The 20,754-nt window shown below is 43.8% G+C and overlaps 7 protein-coding genes across 7 annotated transcripts; 2 read left to right on the forward strand and 5 right to left on the reverse strand.

Moving 5' to 3' along the window:
• Nucleotides 1-1,377: 1,377 nt before the first annotated feature.
• BYT42DRAFT_565108 (uncharacterized protein) lies at nt 1,378-2,156 on the reverse strand. The gene has a single exon (XM_051567826.1). The coding sequence runs from the start codon at nt 2,128-2,130 to the stop codon at nt 1,876-1,878; it is 255 nt and encodes an 84-aa protein (XP_051424345.1). The 5' UTR covers nt 2,131-2,156; the 3' UTR covers nt 1,378-1,875.
• Nucleotides 2,157-2,545: 389 nt separating this feature from the next.
• Nucleotides 2,546-3,687, reverse strand: BYT42DRAFT_290732 (uncharacterized protein). Its single transcript, XM_051562880.1, has 4 exons — nt 3,196-3,687; nt 3,076-3,128; nt 2,779-2,800; nt 2,546-2,703 (listed from the first exon to the last, which is right to left on the reverse strand). The coding sequence occupies exons 1-4, from the start codon at nt 3,396-3,398 to the stop codon at nt 2,598-2,600; spliced, it is 384 nt and encodes a 127-aa protein (XP_051424346.1). The 5' UTR covers nt 3,399-3,687; the 3' UTR covers nt 2,546-2,597.
• Nucleotides 3,107-3,797, reverse strand: BYT42DRAFT_565114 (uncharacterized protein). Its single transcript, XM_051567827.1, has one exon. The coding sequence runs from the start codon at nt 3,681-3,683 to the stop codon at nt 3,399-3,401; it is 285 nt and encodes a 94-aa protein (XP_051424347.1). The 5' UTR covers nt 3,684-3,797; the 3' UTR covers nt 3,107-3,398.
• BYT42DRAFT_565115 (acetyl-CoA hydrolase) lies at nt 3,798-6,027 on the reverse strand. The gene is made up of 6 exons (XM_051567828.1): nt 5,851-6,027; nt 5,495-5,778; nt 5,148-5,410; nt 4,803-5,053; nt 4,584-4,716; nt 3,798-4,517 (listed from the first exon to the last, which is right to left on the reverse strand). Exons 1-6 carry the CDS (start codon nt 5,952-5,954, stop codon nt 3,978-3,980), a joined length of 1,575 nt encoding a protein of 524 aa, XP_051424348.1. The 5' UTR covers nt 5,955-6,027; the 3' UTR covers nt 3,798-3,977.
• Nucleotides 6,028-7,079: 1,052 nt separating this feature from the next.
• BYT42DRAFT_530715 (amino acid permease-domain-containing protein) lies at nt 7,080-8,980 on the reverse strand (the record flags this gene model as incomplete). Its single annotated transcript, XM_051565406.1, has 4 exons — nt 8,036-8,980; nt 7,629-7,945; nt 7,464-7,519; nt 7,080-7,376 (listed from the first exon to the last, which is right to left on the reverse strand). The coding sequence occupies exons 1-4, from the start codon at nt 8,716-8,718 to the stop codon at nt 7,080-7,082; spliced, it is 1,353 nt and encodes a 450-aa protein (XP_051424349.1). The 5' UTR covers nt 8,719-8,980.
• A 1,533-nt stretch (nt 8,981-10,513) lies between these two features.
• BYT42DRAFT_604106 (uncharacterized protein) lies at nt 10,514-16,355 on the forward strand. The gene is made up of 21 exons (XM_051571092.1): nt 10,514-11,581; nt 11,656-11,861; nt 11,935-11,961; nt 12,028-12,548; nt 12,610-12,911; nt 12,974-13,044; nt 13,131-13,142; nt 13,208-13,385; nt 13,447-13,493; nt 13,553-13,611; nt 13,674-13,789; nt 13,841-13,917; nt 13,984-14,193; nt 14,255-14,330; nt 14,415-14,464; nt 14,534-14,661; nt 14,758-15,278; nt 15,382-15,397; nt 15,471-15,555; nt 15,615-15,849; nt 15,920-16,355. Exons 1-21 carry the CDS (start codon nt 11,005-11,007, stop codon nt 16,135-16,137), a joined length of 3,732 nt encoding a protein of 1,243 aa, XP_051424350.1. The 5' UTR covers nt 10,514-11,004; the 3' UTR covers nt 16,138-16,355.
• Nucleotides 16,356-16,506: 151 nt separating this feature from the next.
• Nucleotides 16,507-20,752, forward strand: BYT42DRAFT_565126 (3-hydroxy-3-methylglutaryl coenzyme A reductase). The gene is made up of 6 exons (XM_051567829.1): nt 16,507-17,495; nt 17,575-17,686; nt 17,790-17,883; nt 17,969-18,281; nt 18,403-18,582; nt 18,661-20,752. The coding sequence occupies exons 1-6, from the start codon at nt 16,668-16,670 to the stop codon at nt 20,647-20,649; spliced, it is 3,516 nt and encodes a 1,171-aa protein (XP_051424351.1). The 5' UTR covers nt 16,507-16,667; the 3' UTR covers nt 20,650-20,752.
• The last annotated feature ends 2 nt before the right edge of the window (nt 20,753-20,754 follow it).

Genomic DNA, 20,754 nt, shown 5'->3' on the forward strand with positions numbered 1-20,754 from the left:
CTTATCATGCAGGTCTCCGTAAATTAGGCCCTACAAATTGAAGGAGACGTGTTTTGAACATCCCTCTCTCTTACTCCTTCCTAAGATATCCCATGTTCCAGGACGTGCGTTTTTATTTCTTTTTATTCTTGACTGTATTATGTCTTTATAAATTCATGTCCTGCTAATGAGCATGACCAGAGATACTGCGCTTGGGTGCCTTGCTTTCAATTTTCAGCATTTTCCATCACTAAGATTTTCTTCCAATTTGGCATCGATGATCTGCTATCACTACCTCCTTGCGTCCGGCCAAAGTGGATTCTACCAATTCCTTGAAGATATAGCCGTGCTTTAAGGGGTCATTGCCTAAAAGTTTCGATAAGCGCGCGATGTTTCGAATGTTTACTTAGTATGATATTTTCTATATTTTCAGATAGATATATTCAGCTGGATTGAAATTGCCCGGCATGTTGTGCAGTGCAGTGAGGTGCGGTGCGGTAATAGTTCGAAAAAATCGGTATCACTCCAGGGTCACAACGAGCGATGTATTACTTTGTACTCAAAACCGATCTCGCGTAGAACATGAAATACTCTCTTGCATAAAAATGATTGCTTGCATAAAAATGATCGCAGGAACGTAACATTACACAAAGGCATATTTGGAATATATCGATTTCCATACAATAGGACTTCTAACTATTCTTATTTTCTGTGCAACTCTCAGAAAAGTCATTATCAATGATGCTTCGATAGCGCCTGTTACCACCCTCAAAATTGCCTCTGTTTTTTATATGACTTATGTATTTGAATGAACCTGACTTTGCTTGGTAATGTGGATCATGGCTAAAAGTAGACGGGCTTCATATTGTTAACTGGAATATGAATTCATTCAAGTCAATGACGCGTAGTACCATATGATCTTTCTCAGGATCATGAATAGATTCAGGAACCAATTGATACAATTAATGATAAGCCTTAAATATTTTTCCAGGGTCCTCCACGGATACATCATTTGACGATGGCAATCATATGAAGAACGCACAGGTGTCGCCAGGTGTCGCCATTTCTGTGCTCAGGAAAGGAGTCTTCTCCGCCTCATGGATGGACGTATTTGAAACCCCGTTCCCGCTTTTACGATTGCCGAAAAGAATAAGCGCTTACCATCTTACCAAGCACTGGAAGCGTGCGACGTTTTCCGCGCGCACCATGTGCAGTCATTCTGTAAAGAACAATTGGGGGGGGTTATATTTTTTTGGCAAGCGGTCGTGTATATTGAGGTACGCGCATGTCAAGTACATGTATTGTCAATAGGAGCAACTCAGATCAGCCTTCATCCATGCATAAAAACTGTTTTCGAAGCCAGCCACCACCGATGGCATTGAGAGCCAGTCATAGACTTTTCGATTAGAAGCTTGCGCAGACATCGATCGCATTATTGGTGGTAAAAAGCGACGTGGCCTTACTCCAGTAGATATACGGGAATCCAAAATTCCCAAGGGCCTTTATACGTGCTGATCACAGCAACCGGTAGCTTCAGTGCTATGGTCCCATTGAACAACTGCGATTGAATCATCAGTTGTGCGAAGATTCAACAGGACGATGTTACGAAGAGTCAAATTTCCTTCATTTAAGTTCTTTTATTGCCTTAAATCTCTATATTCCCTGGCTGTGTGCCGCAGTTTGGAGCCTAGCCATATTTTTGATGCTTCGAATGCAGCGTGCTGACTCATCATTTCTAGCGTTTCCTATTGACGGTATGGGTGGAGCCGAAAATGAAGAGGATATATAAAGGCGTCGATTTCGCGAATCCATGAAACGGCATGTTGTACGGCGGCGGGGCTGATTCGTAACTGGGGCTAGCTTACTCATAGACTTTGTCTTCCTGCACCGGTTTGCTTATCCGTTCATCAGCTGGTTGGGCGTTGAATCTTGCGGGAGTAATGTACGGCAAGGTGGGCTCACCCCGGGGGAGTTCTTTTTCTTTTCCCATGTGGGCGTTCCTGGCACGCATGGTTTTTCTTTTTGGCCTCCTTCGGCAGGAATCAAAGTAATTTTCTCAAAGTAAATGAAAAAAAAGAGATAAGAGAGGGTTAAAAACCTCGTCTCTTCACACCTTATCCGCACCAGTTTTGGCCGTGTCGGATGGGTCATAACTAGTTAGAGTAGAATAGAGTAGAGTAAAAACAATAACGTAAATAAAAGCCTTGGTTTCTACCGCCCTTCATGCAGACTATTGTCTCCCCCCATTGCGACGCTGTGAAAGCGAGGGATGTTATCACTCAAAGGGATGGATATTTGTTGGCCTTTTTTTGGTTGCCCATTAGAGAATCCCTGATCTTATAATTGCGACTGCGCCACCATGTCAGATTCGCCAACCGTAATCCTTTGGTCCGGAAGTGGGTACGATGCTCAATCAGCTGGGATTTTTTTGTCGGCAGTAATGAGATTGGTTGATTGTATCGCTTGGGATACTTTTTATTGCACCTTTGGAGTTGAGTTCTTTGGCACCTTCTAGAAACATAAAAGCAGCGACGCGGAAAAAGCGAAGCCCGGGTTTCATTTTGTAAGCGAGAACAGATAGGATCTATGGAAAAATTGATGTATTGTGTGACTAATGACTATTTAGCCGATATCCTGTGTTGACTCAGGAAATTCGTCGTTGTTATTCCGGTTGGATGTCCAAAAACACGTCCTGAACGTTCTGAAAAGAAATTATGCTGCATGCTACTCTGAGGTTTCGAATCAACGGGGTTTAGGACAGCAGTCTTCAAATTTGATAAGCATTTACAATTTGCATACCACTTGTCTTTCTCTTTGTTCTCTATGAATTAAATTAAGGTATATGGGTGAGATCACATAAAAACTTTCATTCGGACTTGGCAGTATTTCTATTGGACGATTGAGATCGAGATTGAGATTGTTGCTGGCGCATGATTTTCCATTGCATGTATTCCCATTTCGCCACGTTGTCGATGCATCGCATGTCGCGCAAATAGAGCCACTGGGCCAACGGGTGATCCAAGATGTAATCGATGCATCCGCTACCTCGTAAACCATACTCAACAATACAATGCCACAAGATACCAAAGATCGTACCGATGCCTGCGCCCACTTGCACTTGATATACCGTGTGATAGCCGAGGTAAATTCTACGGACGAGCTTTTAGTATGCTAATGTTGGCCATAAAGATGACAGCAGTATCCTTGAATTTTTACCGGGAGAAGGACACCAATAGAGCAAGAGTAAAAATAGCCAGCGTGGCAACTGATTTCCAAGCACCGTGTTCCAAGGTCATGTGCGTGTACAGATACAAGATACCGTAAGTGGCAAAATACCAGATAAACTGGGCATGGCTCGACGGCATACCGTAACCTGTCCCCAAATGACCTACATATGTAGTGAATACTCCAAATTTCATTCAAATACACGAGTATTTCCTGATTGTACCATTGGGACGTGTCATTTGGTAATATTCCTTTAGAATGGCATTCACCACCTCATTGAGCAACTGGCCCGTAAGCATAAGAATACCGGTCACTTCTCGTCTTGAGACAATCACCGAGGCGTAGAACACCAAGATGGCGATGGGTGCCAAGGTAATGTAGGCCAAAAAGTAAGCAATGGTATCATTTGGGTTAAATTGTACATGGGTCAAGGAAAGCGATGAGAGCAGCACCCCCTCGTGAACGCGAGAAGTAAACATATCAAAGGATACCAGCGAGAAAACGTACAGAATACGAAATACACTAAGCCACTACAAACAGAGTACAGGAAAATAACGAACCGTTGTTCTTTTGTACGTGATATAAAAAAAGGTGTTTAAATACAAAAGAAAAAAATTGGATGAGAGGGATTTTCTAGGATATTACAAGAAAAAAAAATAATCTACGATAATAGAAAGAAAGTGCTTTTATGGTACAGATTATGCAAGGAAGGAAAGGAAATGGTAGTGTGGAAGGCCTTCGAGATTGGTGAATCTCTAATTTTTTTTTGTCGTTTACCACGAGTCAATCTTCATGGTACCGTTTTCCAAGAGGTTGGAATGCATCTTGAAGACCTTGTCGAGCATCTGAGGTTCGTGGCCCATGCCTCTGGCCAGGCACTTCTTGGTGGCCATGTCAAAGTAATCTTGGAGCAATGGCTTGTATTCGGGATGAGAACACTTATCAATGATGACCTGAGCACGGTCGCGAGGGCACAATCCACGAAGATCGGCCAGACCCTGTTCAGTCACATAGATATCCAAATCGTGCTCAGTCTGATCGACGTGCGAAGCCATTGGCACCACGCAGGAAATACCGTGAGGATCCACCTTGGAAGGACGGGTGGACGGCGTATGCATCACACTCAATTTGGCATTACGCAAGAAATCGCCGGAACCGCCCAAACCATTCAGCATACCGGAACCGCACACCATCGTAGAGTTGGCATGACCATAAATATCAAATTCGACAGGGGTATTCATGGCAATGCAGCCAAGACGACGAATGATTTCAGGTGAGTTGGAGACCTGCTGACTACGCAACAAGAATTTATCCTAAACATAAGTCATGTTAGCCACGGGGCCCTCTTTTACCCTAATCCCTTTTTCTCGAAAATTTACCTTGTACGATTCCCAGTTCTTGTAAAAGTGATCGAAACCATCGGGAGAGAATCGAATGGAAGTGGCGCTGGCAAAATCGAGCTTATCAGAGTCAAAGAAGTCCAAGAAGGTATCTTGAAGCACTTCGGTAAACCTGTAAAGTCACAGAGAGAATCAGCATCAAATTTCATCATGCAAACGACACCATTCCCCCGATCAGGAAAAAAAAAAGACACTTACACAGTGATGTTCTTGAAACGTGATTCGGCCAATCCCTTAATGACACTGTTCGCGATGTTACCAATACCGGATTGCAGGGGCAACAAATTTTCGGGAAGACGGCCCATCTTAACTTCGTGTTCGAAGAATTCGATCAAGTGACCAGCAATGGCTTGGGATTTTGCGTCGGCGGGAGAGTTGGGACCAGTGTGGTCTGGACGGTCGCTTTCTACGACGGCAATCACTTTATCAAGATCGATCGGAATAGCGGTCTATTCAAAAACACATTGCATCATGGGTTTGTATTAGAGAAATCCCCGAAGAAAATTTTTTTTCTGGGCCCTTTGTGGTGGACAATCAACTTACGGTGCCAATACGATCTTGACTGTTCATGATCAGGTAGGGTTTGCGGTGAGGAGGCATATTGCACATGGTAATATCGTGAAGTCCTTCAAAGGAAGGGATGCGGGTATTCACTTCAATGATGATTTTATCGGCCATTTGAAGCAATTCAGGTGTAGCTCCCACGGAGGCACCAGGAACAATCCAACCATCTTCAGTGATGGCGGTGGCTTCGACAATCACTACATCCAGTTTATCGCTATCGGCTTTATCCTTGGTGTAGAAACCTAACAATAGAATGAAAAAATGTCAGGGTCGGGCCGTGGCGGGAAAGGACGGGAAAATCCAGAGAAAGGAACAGAGGGTCTTACCGTAGACCAAATCTTGGGGGAACATTGACAAATGCTTATCAGCAAATCGGATACGGCCTTCATTGATGCCTCGCTTGATGTTTCTTCCCACTTGATGGGGATAGCGACGATCGATCATGTCCAATTCAGCCCATCGATCTTCGCATTCAGCACCGCTGGAAGCACCCACAAATAAATTGAATTTCATCTTGCCCTGCAAATTATTCTTTTCGACATGATTTGCCAACGCGATAGGGATCATCTTGGGGTAACCAACACCGGTGAAGCCGGACCAACCGAGATATCTGAATAAATCAATGATCAGATGGCAAGGTCAAAAAAACGAACAGACCGATCCTAGAAATTCGAACACTTACTGTCCGTTTTTGAAGAATTTGAGAGTGTCTTCGGCCTTCATGACCTTGTTCAAAAGCTGAGGACGACGCACGCGAGATTTCAAAGCAGCACTAACGGAAGCCATAATAACTGAGGTGGAGAGAAGAAGGGCGACAGGGATACGTTGTTGAAGAAAACAGAAAAAAAAAAGTTTTTTTGAAATTTCGGATCTGTAGAAATCGACATGCTTTATATAGGGAGGGTCTTCACTGGCTAACTTTCAATTTCGCTGCGGAGTAAGAAAACCCGATATTGGAACAATTCTTTTTCTTCGGCTGCCTTGCTTAATTTAACCGTCCAACCGTCGCAAAACGGCAGTGAGCCGATGCCGCTGAGATTGGGCTTCCGGACCTTCATTAAATGAAAAGCGAATTTTCTCTCTTTTACGGCCATCATACTACATCCGAGGGTTCTCGGAAGCTCCACAATTTGAAATTGAAGAACTAAATGTGGGGTAGGATAGCGGAAAACGTAATTTATAGAACCGGAACAACGTTGAAGAGAAAAGATCCTTTTGCTTCCGATCATGATGACGATGATCTCATGCCCTAAAAAAGAAAAAAAATGGACAGGAAATGGCCACAGCAAAACCGTTCTTCTTTCCATTCTAATAAAAAAAGAAAATATATTAACAAATACCCAATATTGTATTATTTGTGATGTTTCTTATGAAGGACACTTTTGGTCAATAGGTGCCCTGAGCGAATGGATCGACAGTGGTTCAATTTTTGGCCCTTGATTCTACTCTCGGTTTCCCTGGTTCGGCTAATATTTGAGGAGATGTCAAAGTCGGAGCCAATCGAATAGCTCGGAAATTGACAAAAAAGGAAACTCTTCCGTGGCCAGCTATGCAAAATGTAGAGCCGGCTGAGTTTCATCAACCCATACGGCCCCAGTTCACCGCTTTCCAACGTCTCCACAATTATACATTGCCTTGCAAAATCAATAAAAATAGGGAAAAATGCGGGGAAAGGTTCGTGTTTACTTTATAATTTCAGTTTCCGGGTGTTTTTGAATCGGAACCACTTTCATGGACCGATCATCTATTGATCGCTATAAAAGAACAAGAGAAAAAAGGGAAATGGATCAAGAAAAAAGGTTAGAAGAAAAAGAAAAAATAGAAAAGAGAAACGGGGCAAAAAAAAAATACCAAGAAAAAAAAATAATCAAGATAATGTACAAAGAGGATGAATGAAAGAAAATGGTGTTTTTATGTCCGTTTAAGGGATTGACTTGGCTTGATTGAAGTGGTGGCTTCACTGACCCAGATATCCTGGCTTCCAATTTCATCACAGTCGGCCAGATCAGCTTCATCCGATAGAATCACACGGCGCGTTTCGCGAATCACTTTGCCATTTTCCTCTTGGACAATAATGGTATCAATATTACGCACGGGACCGGTAAACCATTTACGGCCAGAGAACACGTATACCAATGAAGCGATGCCAATGACCGCAGCAAAGGGAACAATGGCAAAGTTCATGTTATTGGCCGTGACCGGGTATTGCTAAAAATTGCAAGTATCACGGAAGCGTAAGCACGTGGTGTTCCTTATTTGCTTTATGTTTCAAAAGAATTAAAAAAAAATGCATACCGTTGGTAGAATGAAAAGCACTGAAGTAAACGCGATCCACATGCACGCGATAATACCTAAAACAACATGGAAACACCATTAGCCACTCCGTATCAAAAGAGTTGTGATTGATCACTTGTGTCGTGTGTGCTAAAACAAAAAGAAAACAATAGCTGTTATACTTACCACATGGTATAGAAAAGGCACCCATGTTATAAGGTCCTTTTTGGAATCGTTTTCTGGCCATGGTGATGCGAAGCCAAATGGGGATAAAATAAGACAAATTGGCGGCAATGGTATTGATGGAGACAATGGTTTCATAAGCCACGTCGCTAAACATGTAAGGAATACCAAGAATAGCCGAGAAAATAATGTTGAACCACACCGAATTGGCCGGCACTTTAGCAGGAGTCAGTTTAACAAGCCAACTGGAAAAGGGCATCGCACCATCACGAGCAAAAGCGTACGTTTGTCGGGAAGAGCCTACAATCACCGCAGCGCCTCTAGAAAAATAAGTAAATAAAGCGATCATGAGTATCTAGGGCAACAGGTCCACTGTATCAAACAAGCATTGGACAGTCTCAACCACTTACGCGAAATACATGGCCACCAAGATGATCACGAGGAACCACATGGTCCACGCGGTTCCTGTTCCATCGAGGAACACCTGAGTAATGGTCATGGAATAATGGGAATGCAAGATTTGACGATCGAAATCTTGAATCATGAATGCGCAGGCCATCATGAGAACCGTTCCGGCCACGGCCGAAATACCAATAGCCAGCACAATGCCCAGTGGCGATCCACGTTGAGCCGATCGTGTTTCTTCACTCACGTGAGCGGCGGAATCGTATCCGTTCAGTGTGAACTGAGCTTGCAACAGACCCAACAACCACGCGTAGCCATTAGTTTCGAATCCGGTGCCGTTGTAAAAGTGACCGAGAGCAAATGAAGCAGAAGGTTTGTTGGGTGTGAGGACCAGTCCGACAATAACAATAAACATGATACCCATGATATGCCACCAAACGGACAAATTGTTGATGAAGCCAATGGATCGCACCGGAAGCGTGTTCATCCATCCATGTAACACCAAGATTCCAATGAATACGCCATAATCAATGTAAGCATTACTTTGAAATTCGGGATGGGTCAGAGATACAGCTGACGTGAGAAATCCTGCCATGCCGAGATCGCTGGCACAGATCGCAACTGCAGATGAAACACATAAAAAACAAAACAAATAATGGATCAATGACCTCTTCAACAGTAACGCCATCAATGGTTGCAGTCCATGTATTACCAGCCAAACTTAGCCTAAAAAGCCACGGATAAATGGGATGGTGGAAAATGATCAGAGTCCGATTTTCCTTGCATGGTTGTATAAAGAAAAGCAAACAGAAGACTTACCAATTAAAGTAACCTAAAATACAATGCAACGGCGAAAAGTAAAATAAAATTTGCATAATAAGAATCAAAGATCTGGTAACTGTAATAATGCTGATTTCGTATTATCTGACGCACCTACAATCCAGCACATGAACGGTACCCATTCAGAATCAGAAAGTTGGGCTGTCCAAAAGTACAATCCACCTGTCGTCGGAAAGGCGCTGCAGACTATCAAAAAAAAAAAGTGAATTAGCGTCATTTGTCGCATAAAATGCTGCAATCCATGCAAAACGACTCTTTTTTTCTTGTTTTTGTTTGGTTAAAGGGCAAAGGTTATTTACTTTCTGCCAAACTCGAGCCGATGGTCAAAGTAAGGATCGCAACAACAAGATAGCCCCAGATTGTAGCCGACGTTCCTCCTGCTAGTAGTGTTGTACCCCATAGCTAATGAACAGATGGGGGTTAATAAATCACGGAAATTGCCCAATTCGCTAAGGGTCATTATTTTTTTCACGTAAAAAAACGTACTGGTAATAATCCCCCTAGCACAGAACAGCATCCAAAAGAAATGGCAAAGTTGGAAAATGTAGATAATTGTCGACTTAGATCCTATGATTCAAGGTGAAAAATGACACGGTGAGGTTAAAAGAGAAAAGAACACTGAGATCAGGTCGTGCCAAAGCAGATCCAACATGTGGGTTTCTAGACAACAGGGACTAGACAACGATTATAACCATGGTTGCTTGGAGACAACGTACCTGTTTGTATCCCAGTCTAGCCAACAGCAATTCATCGTCAATTAATGCTTCGGCGATCCGCTTTTTCTTCATTTCTGCTGTTTCGGCGGGTCCCCTTCTGAATTGAAATATCCGCTCCGGTGCCTTGATACTATCATTTTCCGACATGGTTAAAGGGTAATGGCAAAGTAATTAAAAAAAAAAGATAAAAAATATGCCGCAAGTCGAAAAGAAAAAAAAAAGCAGCTGAAAGAAAATCAAAATGAACAGAAAAAGAAAAAAAAATAAAAAACTGAGGAAAAATCGACCTGAAGATAAAGGGGTTGGGATCACTGATTCAGTGCGACTTTTTTTTCTGCCTATTGAAACCAACGAGGAGAGATCAGCGGAGCTTGATACAAAGAGAGAATCACGGCGTAAAGTAGTCTCGTGTAGTGCATCCTATGGATCTCCTCTTCTTGTCTTGCTATCCCTCAATGACCCCCTTAAACTTATTACGATTCATACATTTATATTATGATTGGGCTTTGAACAGCCAATGTACTATTTTTTTTTCAATTCTTTACCAAAATCTAAAAATTAATAATATTGGGTAGATGAAATGGATGGTGCGGTTTGGCGTGATCTCTGTTTGACCATGGATGTAACCTAGATGGACGGAACGTGAATCTATACAACTTTGAATATTTTGTTTGGCTTTCTTACCATGAATTTGTGTTATAATCTTACGCTGGGCTGGTTACTCTTTCTTTCTCTTTTTTATTTACAGCATCATATGGTGAAATGAACTAAACATACAGATATCATGCATTGAACTCACCCGATAAAAAATCAACAAGCCCCATATTATCTTTGTTATTCATTCGAATCCTGGCTTGTCATCCTTCTTCCATATCGTTGTCACCCTTTGGCTTCGTTTCCCAGACTTCTCAACTTTATCCTTGGCGTCTTTCCGTACTTTCAATCATGAAATGGTGGGTGGATTGTTGCTACACAAACAAAAGAAAAAAAAAATTCAGGGGGAAAATTACAGATGATTGGACTGTTTGATTGTCCTTCGTCACCTTGTCAACTGAAAACAAGTGATTTCCTTTTTCGGAGAATGAGGACGTCCAACTGTTTCGCATCAAAATTGCTGGTATGGGAAACTAACCTTTTCTCACAGGAGCTAGATAGGCTTTCGTTGAACAGACCATCATCGAGCTGCATATAATTATTTTATAAAATTAACCACGACTACCGCATTCTTACAAAAGTGCATATTACACTGTGTGGAAGCTTGTTCACCGTCCTGGCTGGTAGATTTAGCCTTTTTTGTGTGATCCGCCAAAATAACGAATATCCATATACAGAATGACTTTGGGTAAACTGAATATCGTTTTTGACAAATTTCTCCTTTGTCCCCAGTTCTTTGTGCTCTTTATTTTTTTCTTTCGACCATGTCCAATCCCATCCTCGACAATGTTGAATATTTTATTCAGCAGGAGGAACAGCAACGACAGGAGTTGAAACCCACCAATTCCTACGACAGTCATTCTCGGCATCACCTGGATCCGTTACGGCGGAAAGACAGTAACGACACCGCCAATACGCAGACAGGCGATGCATTTGTTCAAAGGTGGCAGTCGCTCATTCGACGCATGTCGGTCAATATTCAACGAGAGGAAGGCACGCCCGATAACGAGTTGGTGGTCGGCACAGACCTTCACCTTTCGGACCATGAACGTCAATTAATGCTAAATATCCCGGCCCCGAGTCTCGACGATAATCTGCCTTCCATGGAAGAAGTGGCTAAGGAAAATGCAAAAGCACTCAAGTTGGCCGAACTCAAAACAAGTTACTTTGAGCATCCCTTTGAGTCCGATGTGAGTGCGCCTAGTTCCGTCGATATTACCAAGCATCCATCCAAGAAATCCCATGATCTGTCAGACCCCACTCGCCGCGACAGTAAATTCACAGGCCACGACGGCGACGATCAAGAAGCGTCGCAAGAAAACCAAGAAAACCCACCATCTGGTAACTTCAAAAAAAAAATTACGACTTCATTACTCTGGTCGCTGACGATGGTTTACATGTTCTCTATCATGCAGAAGTCGTCAATCCCAAAGCCCGTGCGCAATGGGGACGATCGATAGAAAAAATTCGTGTACTGAACAGTCTATCTCAAGTGACGAGCAAGCCAGCCAATACACATGCACAGTATAGCAAAATTCCTCTTGCACCTTGGTACACTCCTGCCTTGGCTGCTCCACTTTACATGGCCATTGTATCCGAAGATGAACATGATCGAAAAGCTGTAAGTCCAACTGCCTATTTTTTGCTTGCTCGATCCATGTGACGTAAATTCATGCAACTCTCGATATTTCCAGCCGCCGATTCTGTTTGATGTTCTATCGGTAAGTTGCTTGGCCCACAAGCACAAACAAATAGAAGCCATGGAGTTCTAACCTGTGACAAAATAGGTGGCTATTACGGACAGTGAAATCGAACAATCGTCGCTTCACCGGTTGTGGGTATTTCGGATAGAATTACAATATGGCGAAATCAAATGGGTCATCAAACGAACCATTCTCGAATTTTATAATTTGCACTTGACACTCAAATTTAAAGCTGGGATCTCTGGCTACCTTCCACACCCACCTTCTTTCCCAAGCCAATTAGCTCACTTGTGCAATGCGGCTCTAACGTCCATGCGGATTGCACGTGAAGAGGATCAGCGCGACGAGGTATGGCGTGATGTCACACTAAAACGACGAGAGGCCCTGGAACAATACTTGAAAGATCTCGTCCAAGGTTCAAGAATGTGCGTCAACTACGATCTGTGTGAATTTCTAGAAATTAGTGCCATTAGTATTGTCAAGGACATGGGATGGAAAGGCAAAGAAGGCTATTTGGAACACAAGATGAATTCAGCGTCGCCTTCACTCATGCAGCTCGTCCGACGGAGCCGATGGGCCAAGGAATGGATTATTCTGAGAGACTCGTAAGTCGATTCAATCCGAGTCACATGCGTTGGCAGGTTGACAGACATGATACATGCCCAGATACATTGCGTTTTGCAAGGATATCGATTCCTCGACGCCTTCCGATGTGCTTCTTTTTGACAGCCACTTCAAGTTTAAACGTGGTCACAGTGCATTTGCCCCGTATCAGGCCTCGCATATTACCCTGTGTAACAGTTCCAGACGCATCGAAATCAAAGGACCCACCAATCGTCACATTGAAGACTGGGTCCACAGTCTTCGTAAAATAGAGAAAGAGAGCCCGTGGGTTGCAAACCATCGATTTGGCTCGTATGCTCCCATTCGAGAAAACGCCAAAGTCAAATGGTTTGTGGACGGTGAAGGTAAGAATTTCTCTGAGAGGCGGCGGAACAATTGCCTTGTTTATTGATGTAATGCTGAGTAGACTACTTTGCTGCAGTGGCAGAAGCCATTCTGTCCGCTAAATCTGACATCTACATCGAAGATTGGTGGCTTGTAAGTGATTTATGAAAAGCGATTGATGAATTGGATTTCAAGTTAAATCCTTGGGTTTTTCACCGGTGATTTTACCTATCCATTAGAGCCCGCAGTTGGTAAGCCAACAGAATTGACCAATCAATTAAAAAAAGAAAAGCAAAATACTGATGATTTCCTGTAGTATTTGCGACGACCGCCCAAAGGCAATGAGGAATACAGAATAGATCGCCTTTTAAAACGCAAAGCCAGTGAAGGGGTCATGATCTATATTGTTATTTACAAAAATATATCCATGGCTCTTCCCCTCGACTCCCAGCACACCCGTGATTGGCTTCAAAATGCACATCCAAATATTATTGGTAAGTAGGCGGATTACTGAACATTGACAGTGCGTTATTTCTGATTTTTTCCATCATGCAGTTCAGCGGCACGCAAATTTGACGTCGGCTTTTTGGGCACATCATGAGGTAAGAAACGCTCTGAAATGTATGAAACCATGTGCCACACACTCACAGTGTAAAATCAGAAAATTCTCGTGGTAGATTATCGCCTCGCTTTTGTTGGCGGTTTTGATTTATGCTTTGGGTAACTATGACACATTGGAGCGTGTTTGACATTGGCTCACACTACTCCTTTCATCAAAAAAGACGCTATGATACCCCAAGTCATGACCTGACAGACTATTGCTCGGACGATCCATGTAATTCAGAAATCTTTCCGGGTCAGGATTATTCCAATCCTCGAGTGAAGGATTTTACAAAAGGTCAGTATGGAATAATTTTGGCTCTGCAAGTTACTTACCCAATAAATTCAGTATCGCAATATGATATGGAACTGATCGATAGAAAAATGACACCACGGATGCCATGGCATGATGTGCACACAGCAATGGTATGTCGTCCTTCCTTTTTTTCTGCGCTTTATGGGCTTCCCCCCTGAGAGTGACACAATGTGTAGGTTGGGCCACCAGCAAGAGACATTGCGCGCCATTTTATTCAGCGATGGAATTTCATCAAATCCACGCGTGCCAAGGATAGGAACAGCATACCGTTCTTGATGCCCAAAGGTGAGTATGTGGCCGCCAGAGATGAGAGCAAGTTCCGCGGGACATGTCGTGTCCAAGTGGTCCGAAGCAGTGCTGAATGGAGTCTTGGTATCGTTCGCGAGGTAATCCACAACCGCACACTGCGTATTCAATCACTCATTTACGACGACCCTTTTTTCACAGTATTCTATCTATAAAGCGTACATGGAATGCATTTCGAAAGCGAAGCATTACATTTACATCGAAAATCAGTTTTTCAGTAAGAGCGCGGCAATGCACCAAATTTGATTTATTGACAGACCTGATAAAACTCCAATTTTTCTTCTTTCTTTACGGTTTCCAGTTACTGCTACGCATCCCGAAGATAAACTCATCAAGAATAAAATTGGACAGGTAATAAAGTCGTGGCTTTCTTGGACCTGCCGGCGTTATTTCCGCATCTAAAGAAAATGTCAATTGTAGGCTATTGTGGAGCGAATCAAGCGTGCTCATCGCGAAAGAAAAAAGTTTAGAGTGTTTGTGGTGATCCCATGTGCACCTGGTTTTGAAGGCGACTTTACGACACCAGATAAGCGATCCATGGCCCTTCGGTAAACGTTAACCTCCATTTCTTTGATTTGTTTTTCTTCATTATTTGAAACACTGGATCTCATAATTCATGGCAACAAATGTATAAACCGATGCAGGTCCGTGGCCCACTATCAGTACCTATCGATATCACGAGGAGGAAGCTCGATTCTAGAGACATTGTACCAGGAAAACATTCCAGCCGAACGCTATATTGGCTTTTACAGTCTGCGAAATTGGGGACGCATTAAACATTCTGCAGCGAAAGCGGCTCCACCACCTCCTTGTACCGATGATGCAACGCCGATATCACCAACGAGCTCAACAAGTGCTGTTTCTGACCCGTTGCCTCAAAAATCCGATTCACGACGCAACAGTGGCGGAGTGAATCGGTCGAACAGTGGAAGACAACCTCGTACGCGAAGAGCCAGAGCAAGGTCGTCATTGGCATCCTTGGCCACCATTAAAAGTGGCAACAACTCGGGTATAGAGGATCCCGTGCGAAGCAGGTCCGATGGAAGCAGTGGCAGTAACGATCGCGGAGATATGAACGATGGCCGTATGGATATCGTGACCGAACAAGTATATATCCATTCCAAGCTTCTTATTGTGGACGACAAAACAGTGATTTGTGGCTCAGGTAAGGAAAAGTCTCACTAACATGACTATTTTTTTTGCCGGGAGTAAAAAAAAAAAAAAAAAAAAAAAAAAAAAAACCAACCACTAAAGGATGCCTATGCTAGCCAACTTGAATGATCGGTAAATGTCTGGAAGTTTCATTGCTGAAAATTGATTGTAAAAAAAAAGTCTCATGCTTTTTATTTGTACACAGGTCTCAATTAGGAAATCGCGACTCGGAAATAGCCGTTGTCATAGAAGATTCCGATCTCGTATCGTCCACCATGAACGGACAGCCGGTAAGCTCGTTGTCAGTGTACAAATAGACATGAAACTTGACAATAGTTTCTCAATATAGTACAAGGCCGCAAGATACGCTTTAACACTACGTATGCATCTGTTTAAAGAGCATCTTGGGTTGTTAAAATCGACTGGCACTGGCCACGCGACGATGCCTCATCGTACTGTGACTTATGAAGATCAACTTGTCACTGATCCTTTATCGGACGACTTGCACAACCTGTGGCACGATACGGCGGAAAAGAATACAAATATTTACCAATCGGTATTCCGATGCGTTCCCGATGACACTGGTAAGGGTATTCTGAAGCTGCATAGACGAATGTTTTGTTTTAGTTGCAGTGATGCTCAATGTTTCGTTAGTATATACGTATGATGCACATCGACGGTTTGTGCCGGATCCCGCTCGTGTGCCTTATGGTCACATTGCTCAACCATGGCGACTCAATAACGAGGAAGTCGAAGCCAAGCTGGCCGATATTCGTGGCCATCTAGTCCTTTTCCCCACCCATTATTTATGCCAGGAGAACTTGACCTCCAGTATTGTTCAAGAAGCTGTCCCACCCACTGTATTTACTTAATCTCCAAAACCCCATTTTTAAAGATTCCAAAATCTCCATTTAGAAACTACTTTTTTGTTTTTCTCCACTCCCATGTTGTAAAAATGCGCGGCGCGTCGCTTTTTTGTTTCTGGTGTTTTTCTTTTTCCTTTTTTCGGGGAACAACTTCTTTTTTTTTTTTTTCCTTCTGAAACTAAGCGACTTATTTAATCGGCGCCTGAATACTATGTGTGTTGAGGGCATGCCATTGCGCCTTTTTCTTTTTCGGGATTCACAGAATCGAAGTTTGGCGGATCGTTGAATTGAGAAACCTGGAACCACAGAAAAAGAAAAAAAAAAAAAAAAAACTTCCGCCCAATCCATCCTCCTCTTTTTTTTTTTTTTTTTTTTTTTTTTTCTAAACCTTGCATTCACAGTCCTACTTGTCACGGTGGCGGTTGCCTCAACAACGATATCCGGCGTCGCTTAGTTTCGTTTTCTTTTAAACCGTCTTTACTTTTCCCATTTCTTGTTGTCATTATTTTATGGTATCCACGTAACGGTCTCTAGTCATGTCAACTACACCGAACCGTTTACGGACCACCACGGCGTTTCGGTCCATATCTGCCGTGCTGGGCAAAGGCATCCATCGCGTGTCGCACATATCCGCTCGCAACCCTATCGAGACTATTGCCACCATTTTGATGCTTGCTTCGTTTAGCTATTTCTATCTATTTAATTTGGCACGGACGTCGGACCTGTTCACGGGCACCACTTCACGACTGGCCGCCACGACCATGGTAGCTCATCCTCAGTCCAACGCCATGACACTTCTGCGCGGGTACCCTTCGGAGGCTTTCGACAAAGATGCCGTCAAAGTCGATCTGAAGCAGGTCATGGTCATCAATCCAAAACACGGTGTCTTCAATCGTGCCATTCTGCAATCCGTACTTCGGTTCGAGAAATATATCGAAAACGATCTTCATGTGCCCGATACCCCAAAGGACCAGTTTACGTACAATGACGATTTATGCTACAAAGATGATCGTCATCAGTGTTTCCTTGGCTCCCCTCTGAGACTGTGGCAATACAACGAAACATTTTTGAATCGTGACGACGACGTTCGTTCGACAATTTTGGAGGATCCTTCGGCTCGTATATTTTTTATCAACCACAACAATAAGGATCAGCGAGACGCGACGTCGTTGGTGTTGTCCTACGCTTTTGATGTCAGTAATGCGTATCGAAGCGCTCTTTCAGATCAATGGGAACACAAAGTCGCCACTTTGGAATCGGGTGATCTCATCTCACTCTCCGGTTCCGATCAGCAAGAAAATCTGCTCGTCTGGCTTTTTTTTATTACCCGTAACATCACCATTCGCATTAAACAGTTGTGTGAAGTAAGCCATCTCATTCGTTCTTCCCGCACTGGACTTGTAACTCAACTCACTGTTAAAAAATGACGTTTTTTACCAATAGATAGCTGACAGTGTGGATATCATGGTGGTCATGGCGGGTTACATCATGATGATCGCCACCTTTGTATCCTTGTACATCAATATGCGCCGCATTGGTTCCCGCTACACATTAGGTATGTGGGGCTAAACTCTCATGGCTATATGTTTCTGCAGTAGATCTCATATTTTGAGGAATTTTCCTTTTTTTTTTTTATTATTATTATTATTATTATTTAGCGACGGCTGTGTTGATCAATGGATTCTTTTCCTTCATGCTATCCTTGCTGACGGTGCATGCATTTGGTGTAGCTATTCATGCCACCGTCCTGGCGTAAGTGATGGAAAGGCAAGAGTCATTGACAGCCTTGCATGACTAACGAACATGTTCAATCTTTTTCTTTCTTTTTCATTAACAGTGAAGCGCTTCCTTTTCTGATTGTCACCATTGGATTCGAACGTCCATTTAAATTGACGAAACGTATTCTACAATACAGCAAACAGTCGCCTATCACGAAACAGGATATTCGTCAAACGATCCGTCGTGCTGTAGACTCGGTGGGGTTGCAGATCGCACGCGATTGCTTTATTGAGATCTTTGTGCTGGCCATCGGGGCTAAATTAGGTCTTTCGGGGTTACGCGAATTCTGTCTTTTGAGCGCTGTTTTGGTGACTTATGATTTCATCTTGATGTTTACTTGGTATACCGCGGTCTTGGCATTGAAATTGGAGGTAAAGTAACAAGGAAGATACCTTTTTTTTTTGTTTCATCATCATGGATCAAGGAGAAAAAGATAATGTATATTGACGGGTCACTTGAAAACTTTTTTTTTTTTTTTTTTTGCTGGGGTAGCTTGGACGTATTCGGGAAATCAACAGTTCGACGGAAACTAAACAGGAAACCTTGAAACCGCCGGCTAATACAGGCTACATCCGTCGTACAGTGGTCAACGCGTTCAGTGACGATAATGCCGCTGGTGATGACACGACGGATAAGGACGCGCCAATGATCGGCCGTGTGAAACTTTTATTGGTAAGTGCAACGAGCATGAACGATGCACAGTAACAAAAAAACTTGAACCAACTCCGTTTGTCCACCCCGACCTTTTAGATCATTGGTTTTGTTGGCATGCACATTTTCAAACTATGTTCGACTTTCCAATCGGGACCTCAAGTGGATACCAGTGATCCTTCCATTGCACCGCTTTTGCAACAACTCCTCGAACAGCATCGTCAGTCCCCGCAAGCGTCACGCCCGTTTGTCGTTAAGGTATTCCCACCCATGGTATTCCAAGTCTCTACCGCCAGTTGGACCATGTTCCCTACAGCCGTCACCAATCGCTTGGAGGCCATGCTGGATATCTATTCGGTGTACATTGCGCATCCCGTCATTAGCAAATGGTTGGCTATCGCTCTTTGTTTTTCCTTGTTCCTCAATACATACCTGTTCAATGTGGCCAAGCAGCCGAAACAGCTCGTCGAACATTGGCAACCTCGGTCCAAGACCGTAGTCAGTGGTGCGGTGTCTTCGGTCGTTGAACTCTCGGATCAACATCCATTATCGGTTTCACAGGTCGAACCGCAGGACAATGTCAAAGTCAATTCAAAAGGGGATACCCTCAAATCACCCAAATTCCACCCTGTGCCACCGCAACTCCGTCCTCATCATTCCCAACATCGTCGTCATTCCTCACGCTCATCGCCCATGCCTACCGCGGTACGTCCTTTGGACATCTGCCAGTCTTTATTGAACACGCCGGATGATTTGACCGATGAAGAAGTGATCTCCTTGGTTCAGGCCGGAAAACTTGCCACGTATGCCTTGGAGAAAGTCTTGCGAGATTTGGAGCGAGCCGTATTGATTCGTCGCGCCTTGATTTCACGTGAATCGATTTCAAAGACATTGGAAGAGAGTGCGTTGCCGTTGGAAAATTACCAATACGAGAAAGTGATGGGAGCTTGCTGTGAAAACGTAATTGGGTACATGCCAATTCCTTTGGGTGTGGCGGGTCCAATGTCGATTGACGGTGATATGATCCATATTCCCATGGCTACCACCGAGGGATGTCTTGTCGCTTCCACGGCCCGTGGATGCAAAGCGATCAATGCGGGCGGTGGCGCTCGAACGATTATTACTGCAGATGGAATGACCCGCGGCCCGTGCGTGGAATTCCCCAACATTCTACGAGCCGCCGAGTGCAAACAGTGGGTGGAAGGAAAAGGCAATGAGATAGTGACGAGCGCCTTCAATTCAACGTCCCGATTTGCTCGATTGCGCAAGCTCAAGATTGCTCTTGCAGGAAAGCTCATGTTTATTCGATTTTCGACGACCACCGGTGACGCAATGGGGATGAACATGATTTCCAAGGGATGTGAAAAAGCGCTGGGCGTGATTTCCGACTATTTCCCGGACATGCAAGTTATTTCGCTTTCTGGCAATTACTGCACGGATAAAAAACCGGCAGCGATTAATTGGATCGAAGGCCGTGGCAAATCCGTCGTAGCCGAAGCCGTCATTCCCGGCGCCGTGGTGCAAAAAGTATTAAAAACCACCGTCGCCGCGCTGGTGGAACTCAATACCAGCAAGAACTTGGTAGGTTCGGCCATGGCCGGTTCGGTGGGTGGGTTCAATGCCCATGCCGCGAATATCTTGACCGCCATTTACATCGCGACAGGTCAAGACCCTGCGCAGAATGTGGAAAGTTCCAACTGTATCACGTTGATGAAACCCGTCGACAATAATACCAACCTTCACATTTCATGTACGATGCCGAGCATTGAAGTGGGCACTATTGGCGGAGGCACCATTTTACCACCTCAGCAAGCAATGTTAGATCTACTGGGAGTTCGTGGACCGCATCCCACCGATCCCGGAAGAAACGCACAGCGATTAGCAAGAATTATCTGCGCTTCCGTGATGGCCGGTGAACTTTCGTTGTGTGCTGCACTAGCTGCTGGTCATTTGGTTAAAGCACATATGGCTCACAATCGCAGTACGCAAGCTCCTTCCACCGCTGAAGGATCCTCCGTCGTGACACCTCCTTCCAGTCCAGCATTAGAAACACCGACACCCACCCCGGGTTCCTGCATCAAATCATAAATCGGTTCCCTTTTTCATCTTTTTTCCTATTTCCTTAATTGTACATTGTTTTTTGGTAGAATCATTAAAAACAGTAATTCGTCCTTTCTTCGTCATTTGGTCACT

This window comes from Radiomyces spectabilis (genome assembly GCF_025331425.1).
Source record: "Radiomyces spectabilis strain NRRL 2753 chromosome Unknown BYT42scaffold_5, whole genome shotgun sequence".
In the NCBI taxonomy this organism is placed as follows: Eukaryota; Fungi; Mucoromycota; class Mucoromycetes; order Mucorales; family Radiomycetaceae; genus Radiomyces; species Radiomyces spectabilis.

Coding starts and splice junctions, on each gene's coding strand:
- BYT42DRAFT_565126 (XM_051567829.1), top strand. CDS start 16,668: ATGTCAACTACACCGAACCGTTTACGGACCACCACGGCGTTTCGGTCC. Junction 17,496..17,574: donor GCATTAAACAGTTGTGTGAA/GTAAGCCATCTC, acceptor TTTTACCAATAG/ATAGCTGACAGTGTGGATAT. Junction 18,282..18,402: donor TCTTGGCATTGAAATTGGAG/GTAAAGTAACAA, acceptor TTGCTGGGGTAG/CTTGGACGTATTCGGGAAAT.
- BYT42DRAFT_565114 (XM_051567827.1), bottom strand. CDS start 3,683: ATGTTTACTTCTCGCGTTCACGAGGGGGTGCTGCTCTCATCGCTTTCC.
- BYT42DRAFT_604106 (XM_051571092.1), top strand. CDS start 11,005: ATGTCCAATCCCATCCTCGACAATGTTGAATATTTTATTCAGCAGGAG. Junction 12,912..12,973: donor ATGGTTTGTGGACGGTGAAG/GTAAGAATTTCT, acceptor AATGCTGAGTAG/ACTACTTTGCTGCAGTGGCA. Junction 13,494..13,552: donor CTTTTTGGGCACATCATGAG/GTAAGAAACGCT, acceptor GTGTAAAATCAG/AAAATTCTCGTGGTAGATTA.
- BYT42DRAFT_290732 (XM_051562880.1), bottom strand. CDS start 3,398: ATGAAATTTGGAGTATTCACTACATATGTAGGTCATTTGGGGACAGGT. Junction 3,129..3,195: donor CTATTGGTGTCCTTCTCCCG/GTAAAAATTCAA, acceptor GCTCGTCCGTAG/AATTTACCTCGGCTATCACA. Junction 2,801..3,075: donor GCAAGTGGGCGCAGGCATCG/GTACGATCTTTG, acceptor TTTAATTCATAG/AGAACAAAGAGAAAGACAAG.
- BYT42DRAFT_565115 (XM_051567828.1), bottom strand. CDS start 5,954: ATGGCTTCCGTTAGTGCTGCTTTGAAATCTCGCGTGCGTCGTCCTCAG. Junction 4,717..4,802: donor CGTTTCAAGAACATCACTGT/GTAAGTGTCTTT, acceptor GTGACTTTACAG/GTTTACCGAAGTGCTTCAAG. Junction 4,518..4,583: donor AGAACTGGGAATCGTACAAG/GTAAATTTTCGA, acceptor ACTTATGTTTAG/GATAAATTCTTGTTGCGTAG.
- BYT42DRAFT_565108 (XM_051567826.1), bottom strand. CDS start 2,130: ATGACCCATCCGACACGGCCAAAACTGGTGCGGATAAGGTGTGAAGAG.